The sequence below is a fragment of the Myotis lucifugus genome, unplaced genomic scaffold (genome assembly GCF_000147115.1).
Source record: "Myotis lucifugus unplaced genomic scaffold, Myoluc2.0 scaffold_61, whole genome shotgun sequence".
Taxonomy (NCBI): Eukaryota; Metazoa; Chordata; class Mammalia; order Chiroptera; family Vespertilionidae; genus Myotis; species Myotis lucifugus.
The window spans coordinates 3,666,780-3,687,222 of record NW_005871109.1 but is presented as its reverse complement, the minus strand read 5'-3'; the positions used below and the strand labels follow the sequence as shown (position 1 = coordinate 3,687,222).

Below are 20,443 nucleotides of genomic sequence, written 5' to 3'. Positions count from 1 at the left end.
GAATCACAAGAAAAGGTCTTGTGTTTGTTTGAATCACAAGAAAAGGTCTTGTGTTTGTGTGTGTGTGTGTGTGTGTTTGTGTGTGTGTGTGTACTTGATCAACTTAAAATTAAGCTGATATTGCCCTGTCTGGGTAGCTCAGTTGATTAGAGCATTGTCCTGATATGCCAAGGTTGCAGGTTCAATCCCTGGTCAGGACACCTACAAGAAGCAACTCTCTCTCTCTCTCTCTCTCTCTCTCTCTCCCTCTCCCTCTCTTTCCCTCTCTCTCTCTCTCTCCCTCTCCCTCTCTTTCCCTCTCTCTCTCTCTCTCCCTCCCTCCCTCCCTCCCTTCCCTTCCTCCCTTCTCCCCCCTTCCTCTTTCTCAAATCAATAAATAAAAATTTTAAAAATTAAGACCATATGAAGCAAGAACAGTCCCACATGGTGATGTATATACTATTGGTTTTACAATTGTTTGTAGTCCAACAACCATAGTTGTCTCTTACTTTTGCAAACAACAGACAACTTTTACTTTGCATGAAAGTTATAATATATCTATGTAAATAAGAGAGCAAAGAAGTTTTCTAAATACTTTTATTTTTGGCACAAATATTTATAAATATTTCTGCACTTCTCAGGTTCTTCTTGCTGGAAAATGGAGAGCTAGTGATACATTTTTTAATGACATTAAAAATGTGTATTATTTTATAAAGGTAATGTATTTTTTAAGTATGTTAATAATAAATTAAGGTCCTAATGGTTATCATATTAGAGAAAATAATTAATAGGTTAGTCTCAGCAGAAAAATTAGTTTTAAGAGAGGATAAGCTAGGGATATCAAAACAAAACAATTAACTTCAGACATTATTATACTATATGCAATCTTTTGATGAATAATGTTCAATTACAGAATGTAATACCTTGCACAATACCTGATATATAGTAGATATTCAGCAAATGTTTGTTAAACTTCATTGCTTTTTAACACAGTAATTTTCCTCAGTAATAATATCTATCACTCAGATAAAAATAGAAATTTCTAAGAGATTTTTTTGATTTCTTGCAAAAGTATATTTTTCTACAGAAAATAGCAGCAGCAAAAGAAAATGTGTGTATGTTCTAAAAAGTGATTCCAACTCTGAATAACTCCAGTTATTCAGAGATGAATACTCTGACCCTCTCTGTATTTGTAGTCTCTGCTGATAATTGCTGTCAATATCCTCAGCCTCATTATTTTTCTCTGTTTATTTTGGCTTTACAGAGATCAGGTCTCAAGTCACGGGAATCTCTATGGCCTTCAGTTACTAAACTTCCTTCCTTCTTTTGCTCTTGCCTGGCTCAGAAGGATATGCCAGGTGGTATAAATGTTTCCCTTTCAGAGCTGAAGAAGGGATCTGGGCTACAGAGTCAATAGAGAAAGCCTTGGTTCTGGTGGTTTCTTGGCTCTCAACTCACCTGTTCTCAGGCAGCTGAGAGGTCTCTTTACAAATGTGTTCAGATTAGCTGTTTTAGATCCTTGTACTTTGTTAGCTCCATTCTCCCACTGGGATATTATTAGGACATAACGAGGCTAGAAAAGCTGTGGGAAGCTTTGGAGGCAGGAGGATAGGGTTCAGCAAGGATTGCAGTGAAACAGGAATTCACTTTGGTTTCATTACCTACATAGTCCAAAGATAGCCCTGAGTTGATTCCAGTTAGGAAGCAAGGCTGGACTTTCTTGTTTGGTCCTTTAGCCCTTTTAGTTTCCCCATCTGGAGCCAGGATATGTGTCAGGAAAGAAATCAGCCTCAGGTGTGTGCTCTCATTTTTTTCTCTTCTAAACTTCAGCTTCCATGCACCGCACTGTAGTTTTGGGTGGACTGTTGGGCTCTTCTGGCTTTTTATCTGTTTTCTTTGCGTTCTCACCAGGGTTGCCATCATCAGCCTTTTCCTCCTTCACTACTTTGGTTTCAATCATTTCCTTCTGCTGATTCTTGTTTGTAAAAGGGAAGGCCTTTACATACCTGTAGGCATAAACATGAAATTAAAGTGAGAGGCTTCTCTGTAACACCTATAACAATAGATAACACTTTGCCTGTGATGGCCATATTGGCACAGCACACTGGGTACTTTATTTCTGAGAGATGCTAACACATGCACACTCAAATACATGAACACATTCCCATTCTAATGGATTCATTTAGATTGGATAGTAAGCTCACAGGCCAAACTTTGGGCTGACCTCACAACTCTCCCACCAAAAGCAAAGAATTGAAAATCAAATAAAGCATATACATTTTCCCCTAGATGTCAATCTTTTATTTATTGATTTTCAAAGGGACAGCCAATAACCTATATTTAAAGACTGGCTAATATGCATGTGCTGATATAGTAGGAAAGACTGTGTGGTAGGGGGGAGAGGTGAGGTGAGAGAGAAAATTTACAGTATAAGAGAACTGTCATCTTCATTTTGACCAGGAAAATATGAATAACAAGTTTGGAAAAACATAAGATAGGGATACAACAAAGATTACAAGGTAAATGATATTCCGATAGCTCTACCTTTTGACGTAGCAAACGGCGAGACCAGCTGCAGCGGCAAAGAAGAGGAGTGCAAGCACTAGCAGAGCCGTGGGAACACCTGGAGGAAACAGAAACATGGCTTGTTGGTCCTTCACTTTTACATTGTTGTGCACTGCTCTTCTAACATTCATCTTTACCTGTGAGCGAGACACAGATAGTGAAGGAGAAAAGCCTTCTCTGTGACCACACAGGGGCCACTTAGGATGTTGGGTCGACATCTACTTCTTTGCTTCTCACCTATAGGACCCTTGGCCCTGCCTCTCATACACTTTCTGTTCTCTAAGTTGCAATATGATAGAAAGAGTCCATTTTTCTCTGTGGCCTTGAGATGATAAGTTTGGAGCTAATTAAGTATAAGACCCTTACTTTTAAATAAAAGCAAATCTCTAATCATATGCCTCTAAGGTTTATAGTTTAAAAAGAACTTCTACACATTCATAGATAGTAATTTATTTTTTAAAGTTGAGTTTGAAAAGTGAAACTATTTTGTACTCATGATTTTTAGTTTAATCATTACAGTTTATTAGAGCTCTATGTCTAAAGTTGAGTTTGCATTAAGCTTTTATTTGTATTTGGCAGGTTCTGAGCGACCGATCTAGAGAGAGCTAGTTTCTATGTATTATCTGTTACACACACACACACACACACACACACACACACACACACACATTCTGCAGACACAGGAAGCTTTACCTCCAAATCCAACATCTTCATTCTTGAATGCTGTTTTATATTCAATAGGTGATTCAGTTTCTGTAGATGTGGTGGTAGTTTCTATAAAAACTTCTGTTATGCAAATTAATTTTGTTTTTCGTGGAGAAATGGTAGCCCGAGCCCGAGTAGGGGCAGAAGGAGTTGTAGTAGAGTACGGTGTATCAGTAGACAATGCTGAGTGTATGGTGTCAGTATCAGTCATTTCTGGCATGTATGCTGCAGTTTGAGTGTTGAATATGGGATCTTTGGTGGTAGTAATTTGTGGAAAGCATGAGTTAATCCAAGTATCTGTAGGGAAGAAGAAATGAAATAAGACGAAAATATTGTAATAGCCTCTTAACTGGTCTTCCTGCCTCTGGTCTTACTCCCCTCCAGACTCCTTATACTATAGCTGGAATGGTTTTCCAAAAATGCAAATCTAATCATATCACTTCCTTAGAATCCTTCAGTGGCTGCCTGTACTGCATGGCCTATAAGGCCCTCCATAATTTGGTCCTGCTGACATGACCAGCCTCATCTGATCAGTCTTTCTGTCATTCCTCCTATCATACTGAAATTCCTTCAGTTCTTTGATATGCTTTCTCTCACATTTCTTACAAGCCTTTGACCTTGATGCTTTCTTCAACAGTAAGACTCGTTGTCCCTCTTTATTTAGCTAATTTTTACTTGTCCATCAGGTCTCAGATTGAACACTTTCTTAGGCAGACTTGATGACTAGATTGGCCTCCTTGTACATCCTTTGTCATGGTTCTCATTACACTCCTCCCCACTGGTCTGTCTTGGTCATCATTATATGCACACTGTACCTGGCAAAAAACATGCTCACTATTGGATGAATAAAGCAAGGAAGGAAAAGCAAAAGGAAGGAGTAGATAGGGAGACCACTTCAGGACAAAGATCTATTAAAACCAGATTTCTCTGTGCTCATTAAAAACGGGGTGGGGGACCGGGTGGCATGGCTCAGTGGTTGAGCATTGACCTATGAACCAGGAGGTCACGGTTCAATTCCCAGTCAGGGAACATACCTGGGTTGCGGGTTCAGTTGCCAGTATGGGACATACAGGAGGCAGCTGATCAATGTTTCTTTCTTACCGTTGATGTTTCTATCTCTCTCTCCCTCTCCTTTCCTCTCTGAAATCAATAAAAATATATTTTCCAAAAAGGGAGGGAGGGGAAGAGGTAAGGGAGAGATATAGGTTTGCTTTTCAATCTGTTGAATGCGGTAGATAGGAAACTACATTTCTTAAGCATCTTGCTCTGAGGCCCCTAGCACTTCATTTAAAAATTTTATCAAACCCTCATTATTATAGGAGGAAACTGAGTTCAGAGAAACTAAATGACTTGCCCAGAGTCACAGAGCTAGTAGATGGCAGAGCCATGAATATATTTTAATATGAATTTGCACCTATTTAAAATCTCAAGTTATTTGTGGCAGGGGGTAGCATTAGCTAGAATGTTAGCTGTGAAGAAAAGTCATTCCATTCATTTTTGAAAATTAAATAATTTATCTGTCAAGGTCATGGATACTACAGTACTGATAAAACATTGGACTACACATGCATTTAGGCAGAATTTTTGCTATTAATTTTCCTTTGAAAAGACCTCTATTCACATCGACATCATCCTTGACTTTCTCTGCCCTGAACTTTCAGCTATATTTTCTATTTTTGAGCAATGCTGAGTTCTTCCCTCAGAAAATGAATATTTTTAAAAATATCAGGGGTAAAAAACTACTGAACACAATATACTGTGTTGGGAACTGAAAATATAGAGACAAATAAGGCATGGTTCCTGTTTTCGGGAGGACAAAGTATTTTGATAAGGATAGGGGGAGAAAACTGGGGATTCACAGAGAATATGGGATTTGGGCTGAGTGTGGAGGATTAATATGTTCATTCAACAAATATTTATTGAGCTTCAACTTTGTGCAGGCACTGTTCTAATCACTAAGGACATGGTCTAATAAAAAAGACAAAAATCCCTGCTTGTAAGGGCCTTATATGCTATTGGAAGGCTAGAGATAATAATTTTTTTAAAAAAGCCAGCAGTGTCAAAGGATGGTAAATGTTGAGAAGATAATTGAGCAGGATGAAGATTAAACTGGAAGGAGTGGGGAATGGGGGACAGATACTCTGGATAGGGTGATAAGAGAAAACCTCTTTGTGGAGGTGATACTTAAGCTGAGACCTGAATGATGAAAAGTAGCCAGTCCTTGAAGATCTAGGACAAAAGAATTGCAAGTAAAGAGAACAGGAAGTTCAAGAGCCTGAAGTTGAATGGACTCAGCATGTGTGAGGGGGAGAAAAAAGCCAGAAGGGCTGGAACTGAGAAGCAACTCATCTAGTATGAAAGGGGAAATAGAATATCCTAGTCAATAGAAATGAGCATGATCCAAGAATCCAGAAATTTGAAAGTGTAATTATGTTAGAAAAAGGAGAAGGAGCACAGTGTGGCTGGAGCATAGGGTGTGTGTATGATTGGCAGCATGGAAGACTGCAAGCAAGAGATGAGAGTGGGAAGATAGTTTGGATTCAAAATTGTCATGTTAAAGAATTTGGAATTTATTCTTAGGAGCAGGAATTTTTGACTGGGATCTACAAACCGATATACAAAAGTTCTCAACTGATGTAGGAGTTGACCATACATGCCCACTTTTATGTGCAAAAGGCTTTATAGTTTACATCGTATTCTCAAATGGGAAGTTACCCAAGGTTATAGAACAGAGGAGTAACATCATCATTAGTGGAGGCAGTGGAAGATGAAATACAGAGAGCAGAGAGTACAATCCAGTAGCAGAGAAGGAATGCAATTGCATGGAAATAGGGAAATCCAAAAGTGTCTGGAATCCTGGAATTTATATCTTAGAGACCTTCGAGGAAAAGTGATTCTCACCCTGGTTGTGGGTTAGACTCATCCTGTGAGCTTTAAAGAAATATTGATGCCCAGGAGCCATTCCAGGCCTGTGTTATTGATGTGCGATTATCACCATGGAAGGTGCTACAGGGAAGTAACATGATTTGAGATTTAAATCCTGGCTCTTTCCCTTATTGACTGCCTGCAGCATGGTGCACTCAGCATCAGTGACCTCCCCGGCAGAGGAGAAATGATACACTGTGTCCTTTCAGTGAGGCTCAATGAGAGAGTAAATGTGTAGGGCCTAGCATAGTGTGTGGACAGAATAGATCAGATCTGTAAGAATTAGTTGCCTTTGCCTCTTTCATTAAGTATAGCCAAGAAGCCATAGTGTGAGGGAGCAACAGCAGTCTGGTTTTGTGATCCCTAACTGGTCAAGGATGCAATATTTCTCACTTGGAAGTGCTAGGACTTGGCTCTCCTTCCACCCCAACCTATAAATATAATTTCTCTAGAATGTGCCAAGTGCTCTGGTAGATATTAAACACAGAGTGGGGTTGGAGTACAAGAGGAAAGGTAGGAGTAAGGAGTACAGTAGGTCCTCAGGTTACGTGGGAGATCCATTGCCACCGCGCGATGTAAAGCGATTTTTGCCGTCAGTCGGAACCCACCTACATAAGCACCTACGTCACTCACATGGAGCACATACACAGCAGTAATGAAGTGAAACAGTAAAAAAAAAAAATTTTAAAGAAAGATAACAATTAATGACCTTTACTTGTGGTATATAAATAATAAAAAAACATAAAGAACATATGTACATATGTCAAAATGACGGAACTTTTTTTTAATAAATAAATGGGAGATGGCGACGTAACCATGAAACGACCTACATCAAGTCTGATGTAACCTGAGGACTGTCTGTATAGGAAGGATTCCTGGAGAAGATGGCACTTGAGATGTGAATAAAGAGAAGGAGTAGCCAGGTAGATGAGGACAGACACTGTGGCAGAGGGAACAGTATGAAACACATGGTACCCGCAGAGCTTTCAAAGCACGTTGATCTGATCCCCAAAGCTCACAAAGAGCAATAAGAAAGACAAATTAGGATAAGGTTGAGAATCAGGGTTAAAGTTTCTGTGATCCCCAGACCTCACAAGGTAATAATAAAAAAGGAATTTAGAAAAATAAAGAAACATGGGGTAAGTTTAGGATTAACATTAGGATGAGGGTTAAGATCATTCTGATCCTCACAAACAGAAGCAGGTAAACCTGACTTAGTTAAAAATGATAATATAACCACACAGAGCAGTGCATTTTTTCAAGTTTGGTTTTGTACACAATTCTCTGACAGTACATCTTTAGAGGGATGTCTTCTAAGGACTCAAAGAAATGCAAAGAAACCTTAAATTGCACTCAGTAGGTTTATTATTCCTAATGTTGATTTTGTAATTTTGAAACTATTATAGAACAAGAAAACATATTAATATCATTTATTGGGGACTAAGATGTTCCATATAAGAAAAAATAAATACAAATAAAACAAAGTAAACTAAGGAAAAACTTAAATTGTTAAATTTGAGTTCTATATATCAATAAAAATCCATAATTTAAAAACATTATATATATATATATAGTGTATGTATGTATATATACACTATTTGAGTGTGTTGGGAGAAATCATCAGGAGGATGTGACCCCAGATGACCTGTGAGTTAGACGTTGGTAATTGGAGGCTCCTCACCGTGTCATCATCCTCGAATGTGCTTTCTGCTTTCCTTCCTAGTGCTAGAAGCTGCCCAAGGACACAGTCTTGAGATAGTAAGGTGTTGGTTGAGATCATCTTAACTGACTGAGCCAATTAAGACATCCTATGTATGTGACTGAACCCAGTTAGGGCCTCTACATAATCGTATAAGATTCTGGCAGGCAGTGTGGGAATCTACTGGTCTTGAGGCCACCCAAGATAAGCCTCATAAATTCCTTTGTTTACTAAACCTACCACCCACCAGTCTGGAGTGGTTTGCCTCTTACTTTAATCTCTCCCTGCCCTCTGCATACAGGGACCAGTTTCAGATTATATCTGGGAAGCTCCTAAGTTTGAATATATTCTTTTCAGTGAACAGTTAGAAAGTATTATATTTAATATATTTATATGATATGTTAAATATATATTTATGCTAAAATATATTTTCTAGCTGTCCACTAAAAAGGATGGAGAAGCAATGAAAACTCCAGTAGTAGTGAGAACAACTTGCATCTGGATCTTGGTTTCTAATTAACATTCTCCATTAAAAAGAACCAGGACTCCTGGAGAAATAAAGGGCTGGTAACATATCTGGAACATAGAAATTACAAAGTGAGCCTGGGACATGTTATTAGGCCAAAAAGTAAGGAATTGATCAAATACTATTGGGATTAAGGACAAAAGTCAACTGAAAGGGCTCCCACTTGCCAAATTTGGGACAAATTGAGCATCAAAAAGAAAATTGTATAACATATTGACCACACAGAATAAGTAAAATGCCATGTGTCCATCCTATATAATAAAGAGCTAATACACTAATTAGACCAGAAGGCAGAACAACCAGTGGGTGAGGGGTGGGGTCAGTGAGCCTGCGCCCTCCCCTCTTCTGCAGAGGCAGCGGGAGAGGTGGTGGCATGGTCTAGCGCCTCTGCAGAGGTGGACAGGGCGTGACTGCAGCACCTCAACCTCCCACGGCCCCTCCCCCAGCCAGCCTGGCCCCCAATCGGGCCCCCCTCCACCAGTGGGCCAGCACTAAGGAGCAGCAAGCCCTGGTTCTGGTTGAGTGATGCCCCCCCCCGCCCCCCACTCAGCCAGCAGTCGGACATCCCCCTGAGGGCTTCTGGAATGTGAGAGGGTGCAGGCCGGGCTGAAGGACCCCCTTGGCACTGGGCCTCTCGTGATAGTATAACGGGGAAGGAAGAGGTGTGTGTGGGGGGGGTGGGGAGACAGCGTGGTTTTTCTTTATCAAAGATGCCAGCTAATAAATGTAGAAAGAAGAATAGAGTTAGAAAATAATCATTTTTAGTTTTTAAAGCAATCAAACAAAAAATCAGTTTTGTATGGAACCACAAATGACCCCAAATAGCCAAAGCAATTCTGAGGGGAAGAAAACAAAGTTGGAGGTATTACACTTGCTGACTTCATTTTATATTACAAAGTGACAATAATCAAAACAGCATGGTATTGGCAGAAAAACAGACATACAGACCAATGGAACAGAATTGAGAGCCTAGAAATAAACACACATGTATCTGGGAAAATAATTTATGACAAAGGAGCCAAAGATATACAATGGAGAAAAGAAAGCCTTTTCAATAAGTGGTGCTAGGAAAATTGGAAAGCTACATGCAAAAGAATGAAATTAGACTACTGTTTGTCCCCATATACAAGAATTAACTCAAAATGGATCGAAGACCTACATATAAGACCTGAAACAATAAATTGCATAGAAGAAAACATAAGTACTAAACTTATGGACCTTGATTTTAGAGACGATTGTGTCAATTTGACCCAAAAGGCAAGGGAAGTAAAAGCAAAAATGAATAAATGGGACTATATCAAACTATAAAGCTTCTGCACAGCAAAAGACACCACCAACAAAACAGAAAGGCAACCAACTGAATGGGAGAAAATATTTGCAAACAACAGCTCTGACAAGGGGTTAATATCCAAAATATATAAATAACTCATACAATTCAGCGCCCCCCACAAAGCAATCCAGTTTAAAAATGGGCAGAGGATCTGAACAGACACTTCTCCCAAGAAGACATACAAATGACAACAGACACATGAAAAGATGCTCAACTTCACTAGCTATTAGGGAAATACAAACAAAAACTACCTGTTAGAATGGCTATTATCAACAAGACTAGTAATAACAAATATAGAGAAAAAGGAACCCTCGTTCACTGCTGGTGGGAATGCAAACTGGTACAGCCGCTATGGAAAACTATAAGCCATAAGAAAAGACAAAATACTGCCATTTATGACAACATGGATGGATCTTGAGAATATTATGTTAAACAAAATAAGTCAGAAAAAGGCAAGAGCCATATTATTTCACTCATATGTGGGATATAGAACTGAAAGCAACAAATGAACAAACAAAAAAAAACACCCAAAAACTCATAAACGCAGACAACAGTATAGTGGTTACCAGAGGAAAGGGGGCTGAGAGGGTAAAGGAGGTCAAATGTATGGTGACAGAAGATATGACTTTGGGTGATAAACATACAAAGCAATATACAAATCATGTATCAGAAATGTATACTTGAAACCTCTATAATTTTATTAACCAACTAGAGGTCCGGTGTACAAAAATTTGTGCACTCGGGGCGGGGGGTGTCCCTCAGTCTGGCCTGTGCCCTCTCGCCATTTGGGACCCCTCAGGGGATGACCACCTGCTGGCTTAGGCCCACTCCCCAGGGGATTGGGCCTAAGCTGGCAGTCAGACATCCCTCTGGCAGCCCAGGAGCCCTCGGGGGATGTCCATTTGCCAGCGGGGAGCAGGCCTAAGCTGCAGTCGGACATCCTTAGCGCTGCTGAGGAGGCGGGAGAGGCTCCCACCACCACCACTGTACTGGCAGCCATTAGCCTGGCTTGTGGCTGAGCAGAGCTCCCCCTGTGGGAGCACACTGACCACCAGGGGGCAGCTCCTGCATTGAGCGTCTGCCCCCTGGTGGTCAGTGTGTGTCATAGTGACCAGTCATTCCCAGTTGTTCTGCTGTTAGGGTCAATTTGCATATTACCCTTTTATTATATAGGATGTCATCCCAATATATTTAATTTAAAAATGGAAACGAAAAACACACACAAGAAAATAAGTATTTTGCTCCCCTCCCCCATATAGTAACTCATTCCAGCAAGGATCATCAATGGCTGCTTAAAACTATTAGGTAAAAGATAGTTGGGGGTCAGAATAGTTGTATGGTACCAAAATATCACACTGTAGATTACCTACTCATTGCAAAGGGGAAAGCGTATTTTGGAGTTCATCGGAGAGGTCTGGCAGTCACCATCTTAGTGAAATGATCAAAATTAGCATATTGACATTAAGTGCCTTTTGTTGGAATGTTATCCAAAGTACATAATATCATCTATGAAAGATTTTTGCCAAAATATCAACAAGCATCTAATTAAGCCCCTACACCTAACTTTAAGTTTATAGGGAATAGAAGTACAAGTTAAATGAAGCTGTGAGGGAAGCACAGATCCAAGTACTCTTCCCTTGGCTTCTTTTGGTTGAGTCTAGAGCAGCGGTTCTCAACCTGTGGGTCAAAACCCCTTTGGGGGTCGAATGACCCTTTCACAGGGGTCGCCTAAGGCCATCGGAAAACATATATAATTACATACAGTGGGGCCTTGACTTACGAGTGTCCCGACTAACGAGTTTTTTGAGATACCAGCTGTCCCTCAGCCGATTTTTTGCATTAAGTTGATAATTTGAGTTAACAAGCTCCTTAACGAGCTCCTTAACGAGCTCAGTCTCAGAACGAATTAAACTCGTAAGTCAAGGCCCCACTGTATTGTTTTTGTGATTAATCACTATGCTTTAATTATGTTCAACTTGTAACAATGAAATTGGGGGTCACCACAACATGAGGCACTGTATTAAAGGGTCGTGGCATTAGGAAGGTTGAGAACCACTGGTCTAGAGCAGTGGTTGGCAAACTCATTAGTCAACAGAGCCAAATATCAACAGTACAACAATTGAAATTTCTTTTGAGAGCCAAATTTTTTAAACTTAAACTATATAGGTAGGTACATTGTTATTAACTTAATTAAGGTACTCCTAAGGCTTAGGAAGAGCCACGCTCAAGGGGCCAAAGAGCTGCATGTGGCTCATGAGCCGCAGTTTGCCGACCACTGGTCAGAGCAAGATTGCCAAATTCAAAGGCTAACATGGGCCAAATAAACAAGGTTTAAGTTTATGTGGGCCGCAAAAAAACAAAAGCTTCAATATTCATAGAAACTTAGGTTTATTTTGATAGAGACATTCTGAATACAAAGGGCTGAAATAAATGAGTAATCATTAACATAAAATAATAGAACATTTTACTAAAAATTAATATTTTTTTCTTGAACATTAACTTACCAGACACTGAATAACTGCACAAATTAATACGTGTAACACAAATAAACTTATTTTTCTTGTTCACTGAAAGCGAAATATTTCCTGTTGTGCACACCAAACAAGTCAGTCAGTCCAAGACCAATGACATGGCAATCGACTGCTAAAATATTCGCTGCTAGGAGCTCCAGTGGCGCAATCGGTTAGCGCGCGGTACTTATAAAATATTCGCTGCTAGTATTAGTGAAGAGAAATGGTGCGCCTGCGCGTAAGGCGCATAAGGGAAATGAATGCAACACGATTATAGTAATCAGTCATTAGTGAACATTGTAGTTTGTTATTAATAATTATGTATAATAGAATATTGTAAAAATTATGAAATTTTTAAAATATATACTTTTTTATTTATTTCAGAGGGGAAGGGAGAGAGATAGAAACATCAATGATGAGAGAGAATCATTGATCAGCTGCCTCCTGCACACCCCCACTGGGGATCAAGCCCGAAAGCCAGGCATGTGCCTTTGACCAGAATCGAATTTGAGACCCTTCTGTCTGCAGGCCGATGCTCTATCCAGTGAACCAAACCAGCCAGGGCAAGTTATAAAATTTTTATTAAAACGTTTCTTACACACTGTTATATTGGCTGGGCTGCAAAAATATTTGTTGTGGGCCACATGTGGCCTGTGGGCCACGAGTTTGACATGGTTAGTCTAGAGGCCTGGTTATCATATCACATTGAGAGCTGGCAGGAAGGCCAGGCAGTTAAAAAGTCCAGGCCATTTGACAAGCATGGGCTGGCTATGAGATAAACAGGCTTGTGAAAAGTGATAGGTTGAAGAGGCAGAGGAGAGAAGGGTGGTGAAAAAAATGTTGGAAGAAACTTTATGTTCCAGTCATGACTCTGCAAATGACTGTAGGACTTTGAACAAACCAAATCTCCATTCTGAGCTATAGAAGTTTCATCTCTGAAGTGAGGGAAGTAGACAAAGTATTTCCCAGGGTCCTTCCTATGCCAAAGCCCCCGGTTCGGAGAACTGCTTGGACCCTATGTTGCCTTTTGGAAACATAATATTGTTGATGCACATTTGTCTCTTGGATCTTGGAGAATGATTTTGGAATCTATCCTTGTGTATGACCACTCAGCTGTATGACCTTTAGAAGATCAGATTTTTTAGTATATGTGAAGAGTAATAAATCAGGAAGAGGTTCTTATGACAAACTGAGAACTAGCATTTGTAAAAGCAAAACCTTTCTGAGAAGGTACTTAAACCTTTCTGGGAAGGTAAAGCACTTGGGCTAAGGTGACCAAGGTCTCCAAGCAAGGTTAAAAGGATGACTGTGTGACCATCAGAAAATCAGTTCTACTTTCTAGATTCAACTCCTTCCTTCATAAAATGGAGATTGGGTCTTGTTCTAAAAAATGTCAAATGTAGCATTTGAATTTCCTTTCCCATGAAGGAATATAGGATAACGGAAAGAGCATCGTTTTAGAGTTAGACCTGTGTTTGAGTCTTCATAGCAATGAGATCTTAGACAACTGTAGTTACATCCTCTGAGCTAAGTTTTTTTCTGCAAAATAGGGATGACAAAGCATACCTCATAGGGAGATTGTCAAGGTTCAGTGAGATAACTTAATACGTTACATTGTCTACAGTAGATATTTCATTCTCTTCTTCCTGTTAATTTTATAGGGTGGAGTGGGGAGGTAGTGGAACCTCCTGGGATGCCCTTCCCCTGATGTTGCCAGTCAACCATATTTTCCCTAACCTTTTCCTCCAAGGGGCACACTGCCACTTCTAGTCTTGTCACAGAATGAGTCTTTGGAGGGTTAAACGACCATTACTATGATTGCTGCTGCTCAGGGTCACTCTTCTCAGACACATCATAGAGCTAGCAAAACCCAAAAAAAAGATAGCACATGGAGAGACTGCAGATCTGACTTACCAGATGAGTTGTGACAATAGGCCCTGAACTTTTGGCTGGGTGAATTTTTCCAAACCACGACACCCATCCCGTTCTTTCCACACTTTGGGTTTGGACGAATCCGAGGGATGACTACGACCTGATCTGCAACCCATCCAAAGCTGTAACAGAATACATATTAGTTGAATGGATACATTTATCGCTAGGGCTGAACAAGAACACAGAGCCAAAAGAGCTCCAACCGTGTTTGTGAATCCAGCTGTTCTCACCTGCAAGTCTCAAGGCCAGACTTCCATGCTGCTTCAACCTGATCTTTGCTGGCAAAAGTTAGTCCCATCAGCTCACAGGCCTCCTTGGCTTCTGTGAAATTCAGCTGCACATTTGTCTTTTTGGTCAAAAGGGTGACTCCCATAATTCTGCATTGCACTAGGAAGGAAAGTTCTGCAAAGGAATCACATACATCTTCAGTGTGCTGCTATCCTTGTTCATAGCCCTTAGGCTCCTCTTCCCAGCACAGCATCATAAGCTCAATGCAGCAGTGAGGTCATTGTGGTTGGGATTGAAGCTTAAGAATAACAAGACACAGGCCAGACATTTCCCACAAGGACATTCTGCTGGGTTAGGTGGGTGCTTGGTCTGATCCAAGCTGTATCTCTCATCAGACCTGAGTCCACTCTATCACACTGCATTAAGGTACCTTGTCCATTACATGGAGGAGGCTTCAGCTACTAGTTCCTGGGGTGGGGTCTAGATGATGCTGTTGCTGCAGACCTTTTGAAGTCTATTAAATGAACAGTCTGAGACTCTGAGAAAGATAGAATTCAGGGCTAATAGCATAGTTAGTGACACTCCAAACGAATGTGCTTTGGAGATACCACTATTTCTGAGATGGGCTGAAAAATGGTGCATTCAGTATAATATGAGCTTTCTCAGTCTCAAGTCTACTCTAACCATTGGGGGGCAGACTTACTCAGAAGTTCCTGGAGGAGCTGGGCAGTAAACCTTGCATGGCAGAGAAATTAAATGAAGTAGAGTTTTAGAGTCAGACCTGGATTTGAATATACCTATGTCACTTGTTCTGTGACCTTAGGCTAGTTATTTCATCTCTCAGCCTCAGTTCCCTTACTTACAAAACTGAGAGGGTAACAATATGTATTTTATAGAGTAGTGAGTTAAATGAGTTACTCCCAATAAAAATGCTTAGCATAGTGCCTGCTACACAATAGGTACTCATTAAATCATAAATAACATTATCATGTTATCTTCAAAGCAGTTGAATAGTTAACATGTGAATATTTTACTAAAAAATTAATGAATCTGAGAGATCTTTTGATCCCTTCCTTCAGAGTTCTAAGATTTATAGATTTGTATGAAATTATGAGTTGCCTTGCACTCAGGTACATTATGTCTATTGGGCTTAATCCACAAAAGTTCATAAAAGAGCATTTCAATCTCCCAAGTAATTGCCTGTACACAGATCTGTGCACTGGATGCCCAGTCAAATGCTTTGAACACTTTCTAGGTTAGCATTTAAAGGAAGTTTCTTCTTGAAAACATGGAGGGAGCATTTCTAAGTCCTCCATGTGATCTTGCTCTGCTCTGGATCAGGGGACTGCGGGAAGGAATACATATTTTATGTACAATATTTGTGATGGCCTTGTTTGCTGTCAGACCCCCGCTCTCACCAAAAGAGAGACCCGAGAGCCAACACTCCAATGTGAGTGTTTGTGACAAAATAGCCTCTAATGTTAATACCAATAAAATTCCCACTTCTATAATCTGTTGATGCTACTCTGTGCCAAACCCTGTCTCTTTTTTTAAAAAAAATAAACATTTTATTTTTTTAATTAAATCTAATTAATTAATTAATTAATTTATTTACCTAGATTCTTTTTAACTGAAAATTGAGGCTCAGGGAGATTGAATAACTTTCCCAAGCCCAAGGATACAGAGTAAGTAGGTGGCAGATTGAGGGCACAAACCCAATTACAACTGACTCTAAAACCCCAGTTCTTAACTCAGACACTTCTGCTTCCCACTGTGCTATGGGGAAAAGATGAACACACACACACACACACACACACACACACACACACACACACACAATTAGAGCTGAACTCTTGGAACACACCATTTGTCCTAGAATTTGGCTCATTTAGCCCATGAGCGTGCTATTGCTCAAACCTCTTAGGGCTGTTTTCTTTGGTGGGGGGATACTTGTAGGTTTATTAATTACACTATAAAGTAGTCTTGATACTCTCTCATCATACCTCATTTTTACTCTAAATAGTAGTAGTAGTAGTAGTAATGATAGGCCTATTCTGGGAATGGACCTAGGTTTGAATATTTCTTGTAATGTTAATTAGCTGTGGGACCTTGGGCAAGTTAGCGTTCTCAACTATAAAATGGGGATGGTTATTTCTTACTCATAGAATTTTGTCAGAATTAATTTAGATAACTTGTACCTAGCAAAGACTGGGTCCATAGTAGGCAGTTAACAAATATTAGGCAAATTTAAGCTTTTCTATTTTCTTAAGACAAAACTAGGGAGCTGGTATTCAAGGGATATGCTAGTAATCTCTTAGGAGTTTTCAGGAGACAACAGGCATACTAGAAATAGTATATGCTTAGCAGACAGAGCTGAATCCAAACCCAAGCTTTATTATTTACTGCCTGTGACATTAGGCAAGTCACTTGGCCTCACCGAACCTGTTTCTTCATCTATAAAATGTCTTCTTAAGATATTATTTTCAAGCATAGGAACACATAATTTTCCTTTTAAAGTGCTCAGATTTTTATTTTCCCAGAGTTGTAATGAGTGATTTGTGGTTACACTTTTTTTGCCTACAGTGCAGAATGAGGTTACCATTTAGGCATCTGAAAAACCCAGAAACCATTTCAAGTCATTCCTTTTTCATATATAATACACACACACACACTTAATTCTGTATCTCTATATAATAAGTCCTCAAGGATACTGTCTCCCATCCTCATCCACTCACCTTCAGCAGCCACCTTTTCCTCAATCATGGTTCTGAATAACTGTCAGTTGTTTCCAAAAATTTAATTTCCTTAGGAAATCTTTACCATTATCGACAATGGTCCAAAGAGTGTGATAGAGTCATTGTCAAAGAACAATTTCCAAAATAGCTTGAGTAATGGCAACATTTTGGGGAAAAGTGAATAGTCTTCTCAGGGGGATTTCAAAGAGGACCAACTTATTTGACAGTAACAGTTCTGGTATTTGAAAAAAAAATCAATTATATAACTCTAGCCTCCCCTTTAAAATTAAGTATAACAATATATGAATCAACTCTGGATGTCTGTTCCCAACATATTTTATATCTCAGGGTAGCTTCCAGAATAGGAATACTCAATTTTTCTTTTAATGTACTCAGAGTTTCATTTTGCCCAGAGCTAAAATGAGTGATTTGTGGTTACAGTTTTTTTGCCTACAATGCAGGATGAGGTTACCATTTAGGCATCTCAAAGCCCAGAAATCATTTCAAATCATTCCTTTTGTAGAGAGCTGATGGCTAATTTTCAAACCTATATTTCACAATTTTTCCAGTTAATTTGCTATTTACTACATATTAAAAATATATGCATCCCAGGATAATATAATAAAATTGAAATTAAAATAATTATATTTCACTTTAAAAAATATATAACAGGCCAATATTCCGTGAAAGTTATTTTTCCCAGGCTTAGAGATTGCTTAAAAATGTTTACAATCATGATTTTCTTCTTCAATGAAAGATTTTTAAAACAAATGATCTCACCCTAGCTGGTTTGGCTCAGTGGATAGAGAGTTGGCCTGTGGACTGAAGGGTCCCGGGTTCAATTTTGGTCAAGGGAACAAACCTCAGTTATAGGCTCAACCTCCAGCCCTTGTCAGGGCGCATGCAGGAGGCACTCAATTGATGTGTCTCTCTCACATAGATGTTTCTCTCTCTGTCTCTCCCTCTCCCTTCCACTCTCTCCAAAAAAAAAAAAATCAATGGAAAAATATCCTCTGGTGAGGATAAAAAAAATAAGAACAAATGATATCTACTTAATGTTTTCTTTCAAAATATTCTCATTAAAAATAGTCCATAACCAAAAATAAAAGTCAAGATAACATAAAGGTAAAATATGAATCATTTTGGTGAAATTGACAATATGGTGAAGACATTTCTTGCAGACTGATACTATTAGATCTTCTATGTACATTGAGGGTCATCCCCACTCCCAGCAATCCACAGTAAAGAATTTGGTAGACTTAGGACAGGTAAGATTTTGCCTTGCCGCAGGTTGGCATTCTACTAAGAAACCTACCTTGTACCTGGACAGAGCCTTGACCCAAAAGCCTTGTGGTCCAGATGGAGGCAAGAAGCAACACCAGGCTGAAGTACTTGGTCATTGTGCCAACCCCTTCAGAGCCAGAGAAACACCTCAGACAGCCACTGGCAGTAACAAAGGCATGCAATCACCAGTCTGGATGGAGACTTCTGGAAATATGTTGTGGTCCCCACTGCTCCACTTCATAATCGGGACATCCGGATTTCCCTGTTTTCAAGCTTCTGACTTGTCAAGGTCACTGAGGGAAGTGAGTGACGCCCCTTGAATGCTCAGGCTGTACTTTGTGGATAGCTTTCTGGAAAATTTAGCTAATGCTGACTCAGAAAGCACAGAAATGAGGAAGGCAGATAGCACAATGTGAACTGCTGACGGTTTCCCCAATTCCCATATTCCCTGCCACTGCCCACCACCCCCACCAGGTCAGTTCTCAAACATCCATTGCTATTGTCTGTGGAGCCCATTCATTTACTCCTAGGATTGTCTCTGTAAAGGAGATTGAGAATGGGTTGTGCTTTCCTCTCACAATCAGTGGCGATTTTCCCAGCTGCATATTCTTCTGATCTATAGGGGAATGGTGCTACCAGGTTCATGAAAGCAAATGCCCATTTAAATACAAAAGATAGAGTCTCGTGCCTCCCTTTGGGACTTACTTTATACATTTAAATTTTCTCTAGCACCACAGGTGATTCCTTCTTCAAATAAACCAGGCACACACAAAAATCATATTTAAAAAATCTAAGTAGGGGGACAGTTTACAAAGTTAGTCATTTTATACTTTACAAAAAAAGGGTTTTGACTTTATAATAGGAATTACTACAAGGGTCCTTTATAATAACTCTTTCTTTAATAACTTCTTTTATAGACCAAATAACTTCTCTGATAGACCAACATTCAATTTAGACTTCCCCTTTCTCATTTGATGAAGGTGAGGTTTATCTGTATTGTATACGAGCAGACTATACTCTGTTTTGCCTGGATTTTCAGTGGTTGGTCCCCATTGTAATTATGGAATTCTGGCTTGAGAGTAATGCCTTGAGCAAAGGTTTATGAGTTTTCTTCAAAATGAATGTCATTTATAGGAATAGTGAATGGACAACTAGTTCTTTGCTCTGTGAATGGTATCCATAAGTTAGATTTTTGTACAGAAAATACCAATAGCAAAAGGAGAATCTGCTCTGCACAAACACAGGGAACTTCTAAGATACTGGGAGATAGCCCTTAAATATATCCAATATCTAAATATCTTAATATCTTTAGACATCATTACTTAGGTGAGCCTAAGCCTCGGGCTATGGGTACCTCAGAAACATGTGACTATCACCATAGAACCAGGTAGACAGGAAGGCAGGAATCATATCCCCTTCATCATTATCCCTAAAGCCTAGCATCATGCCTGAAAAAGAGCATTTGCTAAGTATTAAAAAAGAAAGAAGGAAGGAAGATAGGAAGGGGGAAAAGGAATCACAGAAAACATGAGTTAAAGTGATATTTAATCTGATATATGCATATAAAATTTAAATAGAGTAGACATTTTGAAATGTGGCAAGAAAGATGGTAATAGAGTACAACCCATATTCCTGGGCTGAGGGTAATATCTAAATATCAGTTTAAGTTCTAACACCAATTATCTGTGTGACTTTGAGCAAGCCACTTAACTTCCCTAGGCCTCAGATTTATCATCTGCTGAATAAGGGAGTTGAATTATACGAATTTAAAATTAACATAGAAATATAATCATATGATACTGCTATTACAGGGACTAGTTGTTTTCTAACATATATAAATAGGCAAATAAATGTATTAGTCAGTGTAGTCTGTTATAACAAACAACCCCGAATATCAATACCTTAATAAAATAAAAGTTACTTCTCTCATATTGCAATCCAATGGCTGACAATAGTGGTGGCAGCGGTGGTGGTAGTGACAGTTGTAGAGATGGTAGTGTTGGTGTATATGTGTGGGAGGGATTT

The 20,443-nt window shown here is 39.4% G+C and overlaps 1 protein-coding gene and 1 long non-coding RNA gene across 2 annotated transcripts in view; one reads left to right on the top strand and one right to left on the bottom strand.

The window, feature by feature from the left end:
- LOC102438001 overlaps positions 1-20,443 on the top strand; it is a 153,893-nt gene that overhangs the window by 12,006 nt on the left and 121,444 nt on the right. The gene's annotated exons all lie outside the window — the stretch shown is intronic.
- LYVE1 (lymphatic vessel endothelial hyaluronan receptor 1) lies at positions 559-18,729 on the bottom strand. The gene is made up of 6 exons (XM_006089616.3): positions 18,450-18,729; positions 14,402-14,573; positions 14,154-14,293; positions 3,238-3,546; positions 2,524-2,602; positions 559-1,985 (listed from the first exon to the last, which is right to left on the bottom strand). Exons 1-6 carry the CDS (start codon positions 18,532-18,534, stop codon positions 1,799-1,801), a joined length of 972 nt encoding a protein of 323 aa, XP_006089678.1. The 5' UTR covers positions 18,535-18,729; the 3' UTR covers positions 559-1,798.

Excerpts from the sequence above, each read along its gene's own strand:
- LYVE1 (XM_006089616.3), bottom strand. The coding sequence starts at position 18,534 with ATGACCAAGTACTTCAGCCTGGTGTTGCTTCTTGCCTCCATCTGGACC. Across the intron at positions 14,574-18,449 it reads AGGCTCTGTCCAGGTACAAG|AACTTTCCTTCCTAGTGCAA; the intron begins GTAGGTTTCTTA and ends ATTCCTTTGCAG. Across the intron at positions 14,294-14,401 it reads TCTGGCCTTGAGACTTGCAG|CTTTGGATGGGTTGCAGATC; the intron begins GTGAGAACAGCT and ends ATTCTGTTACAG.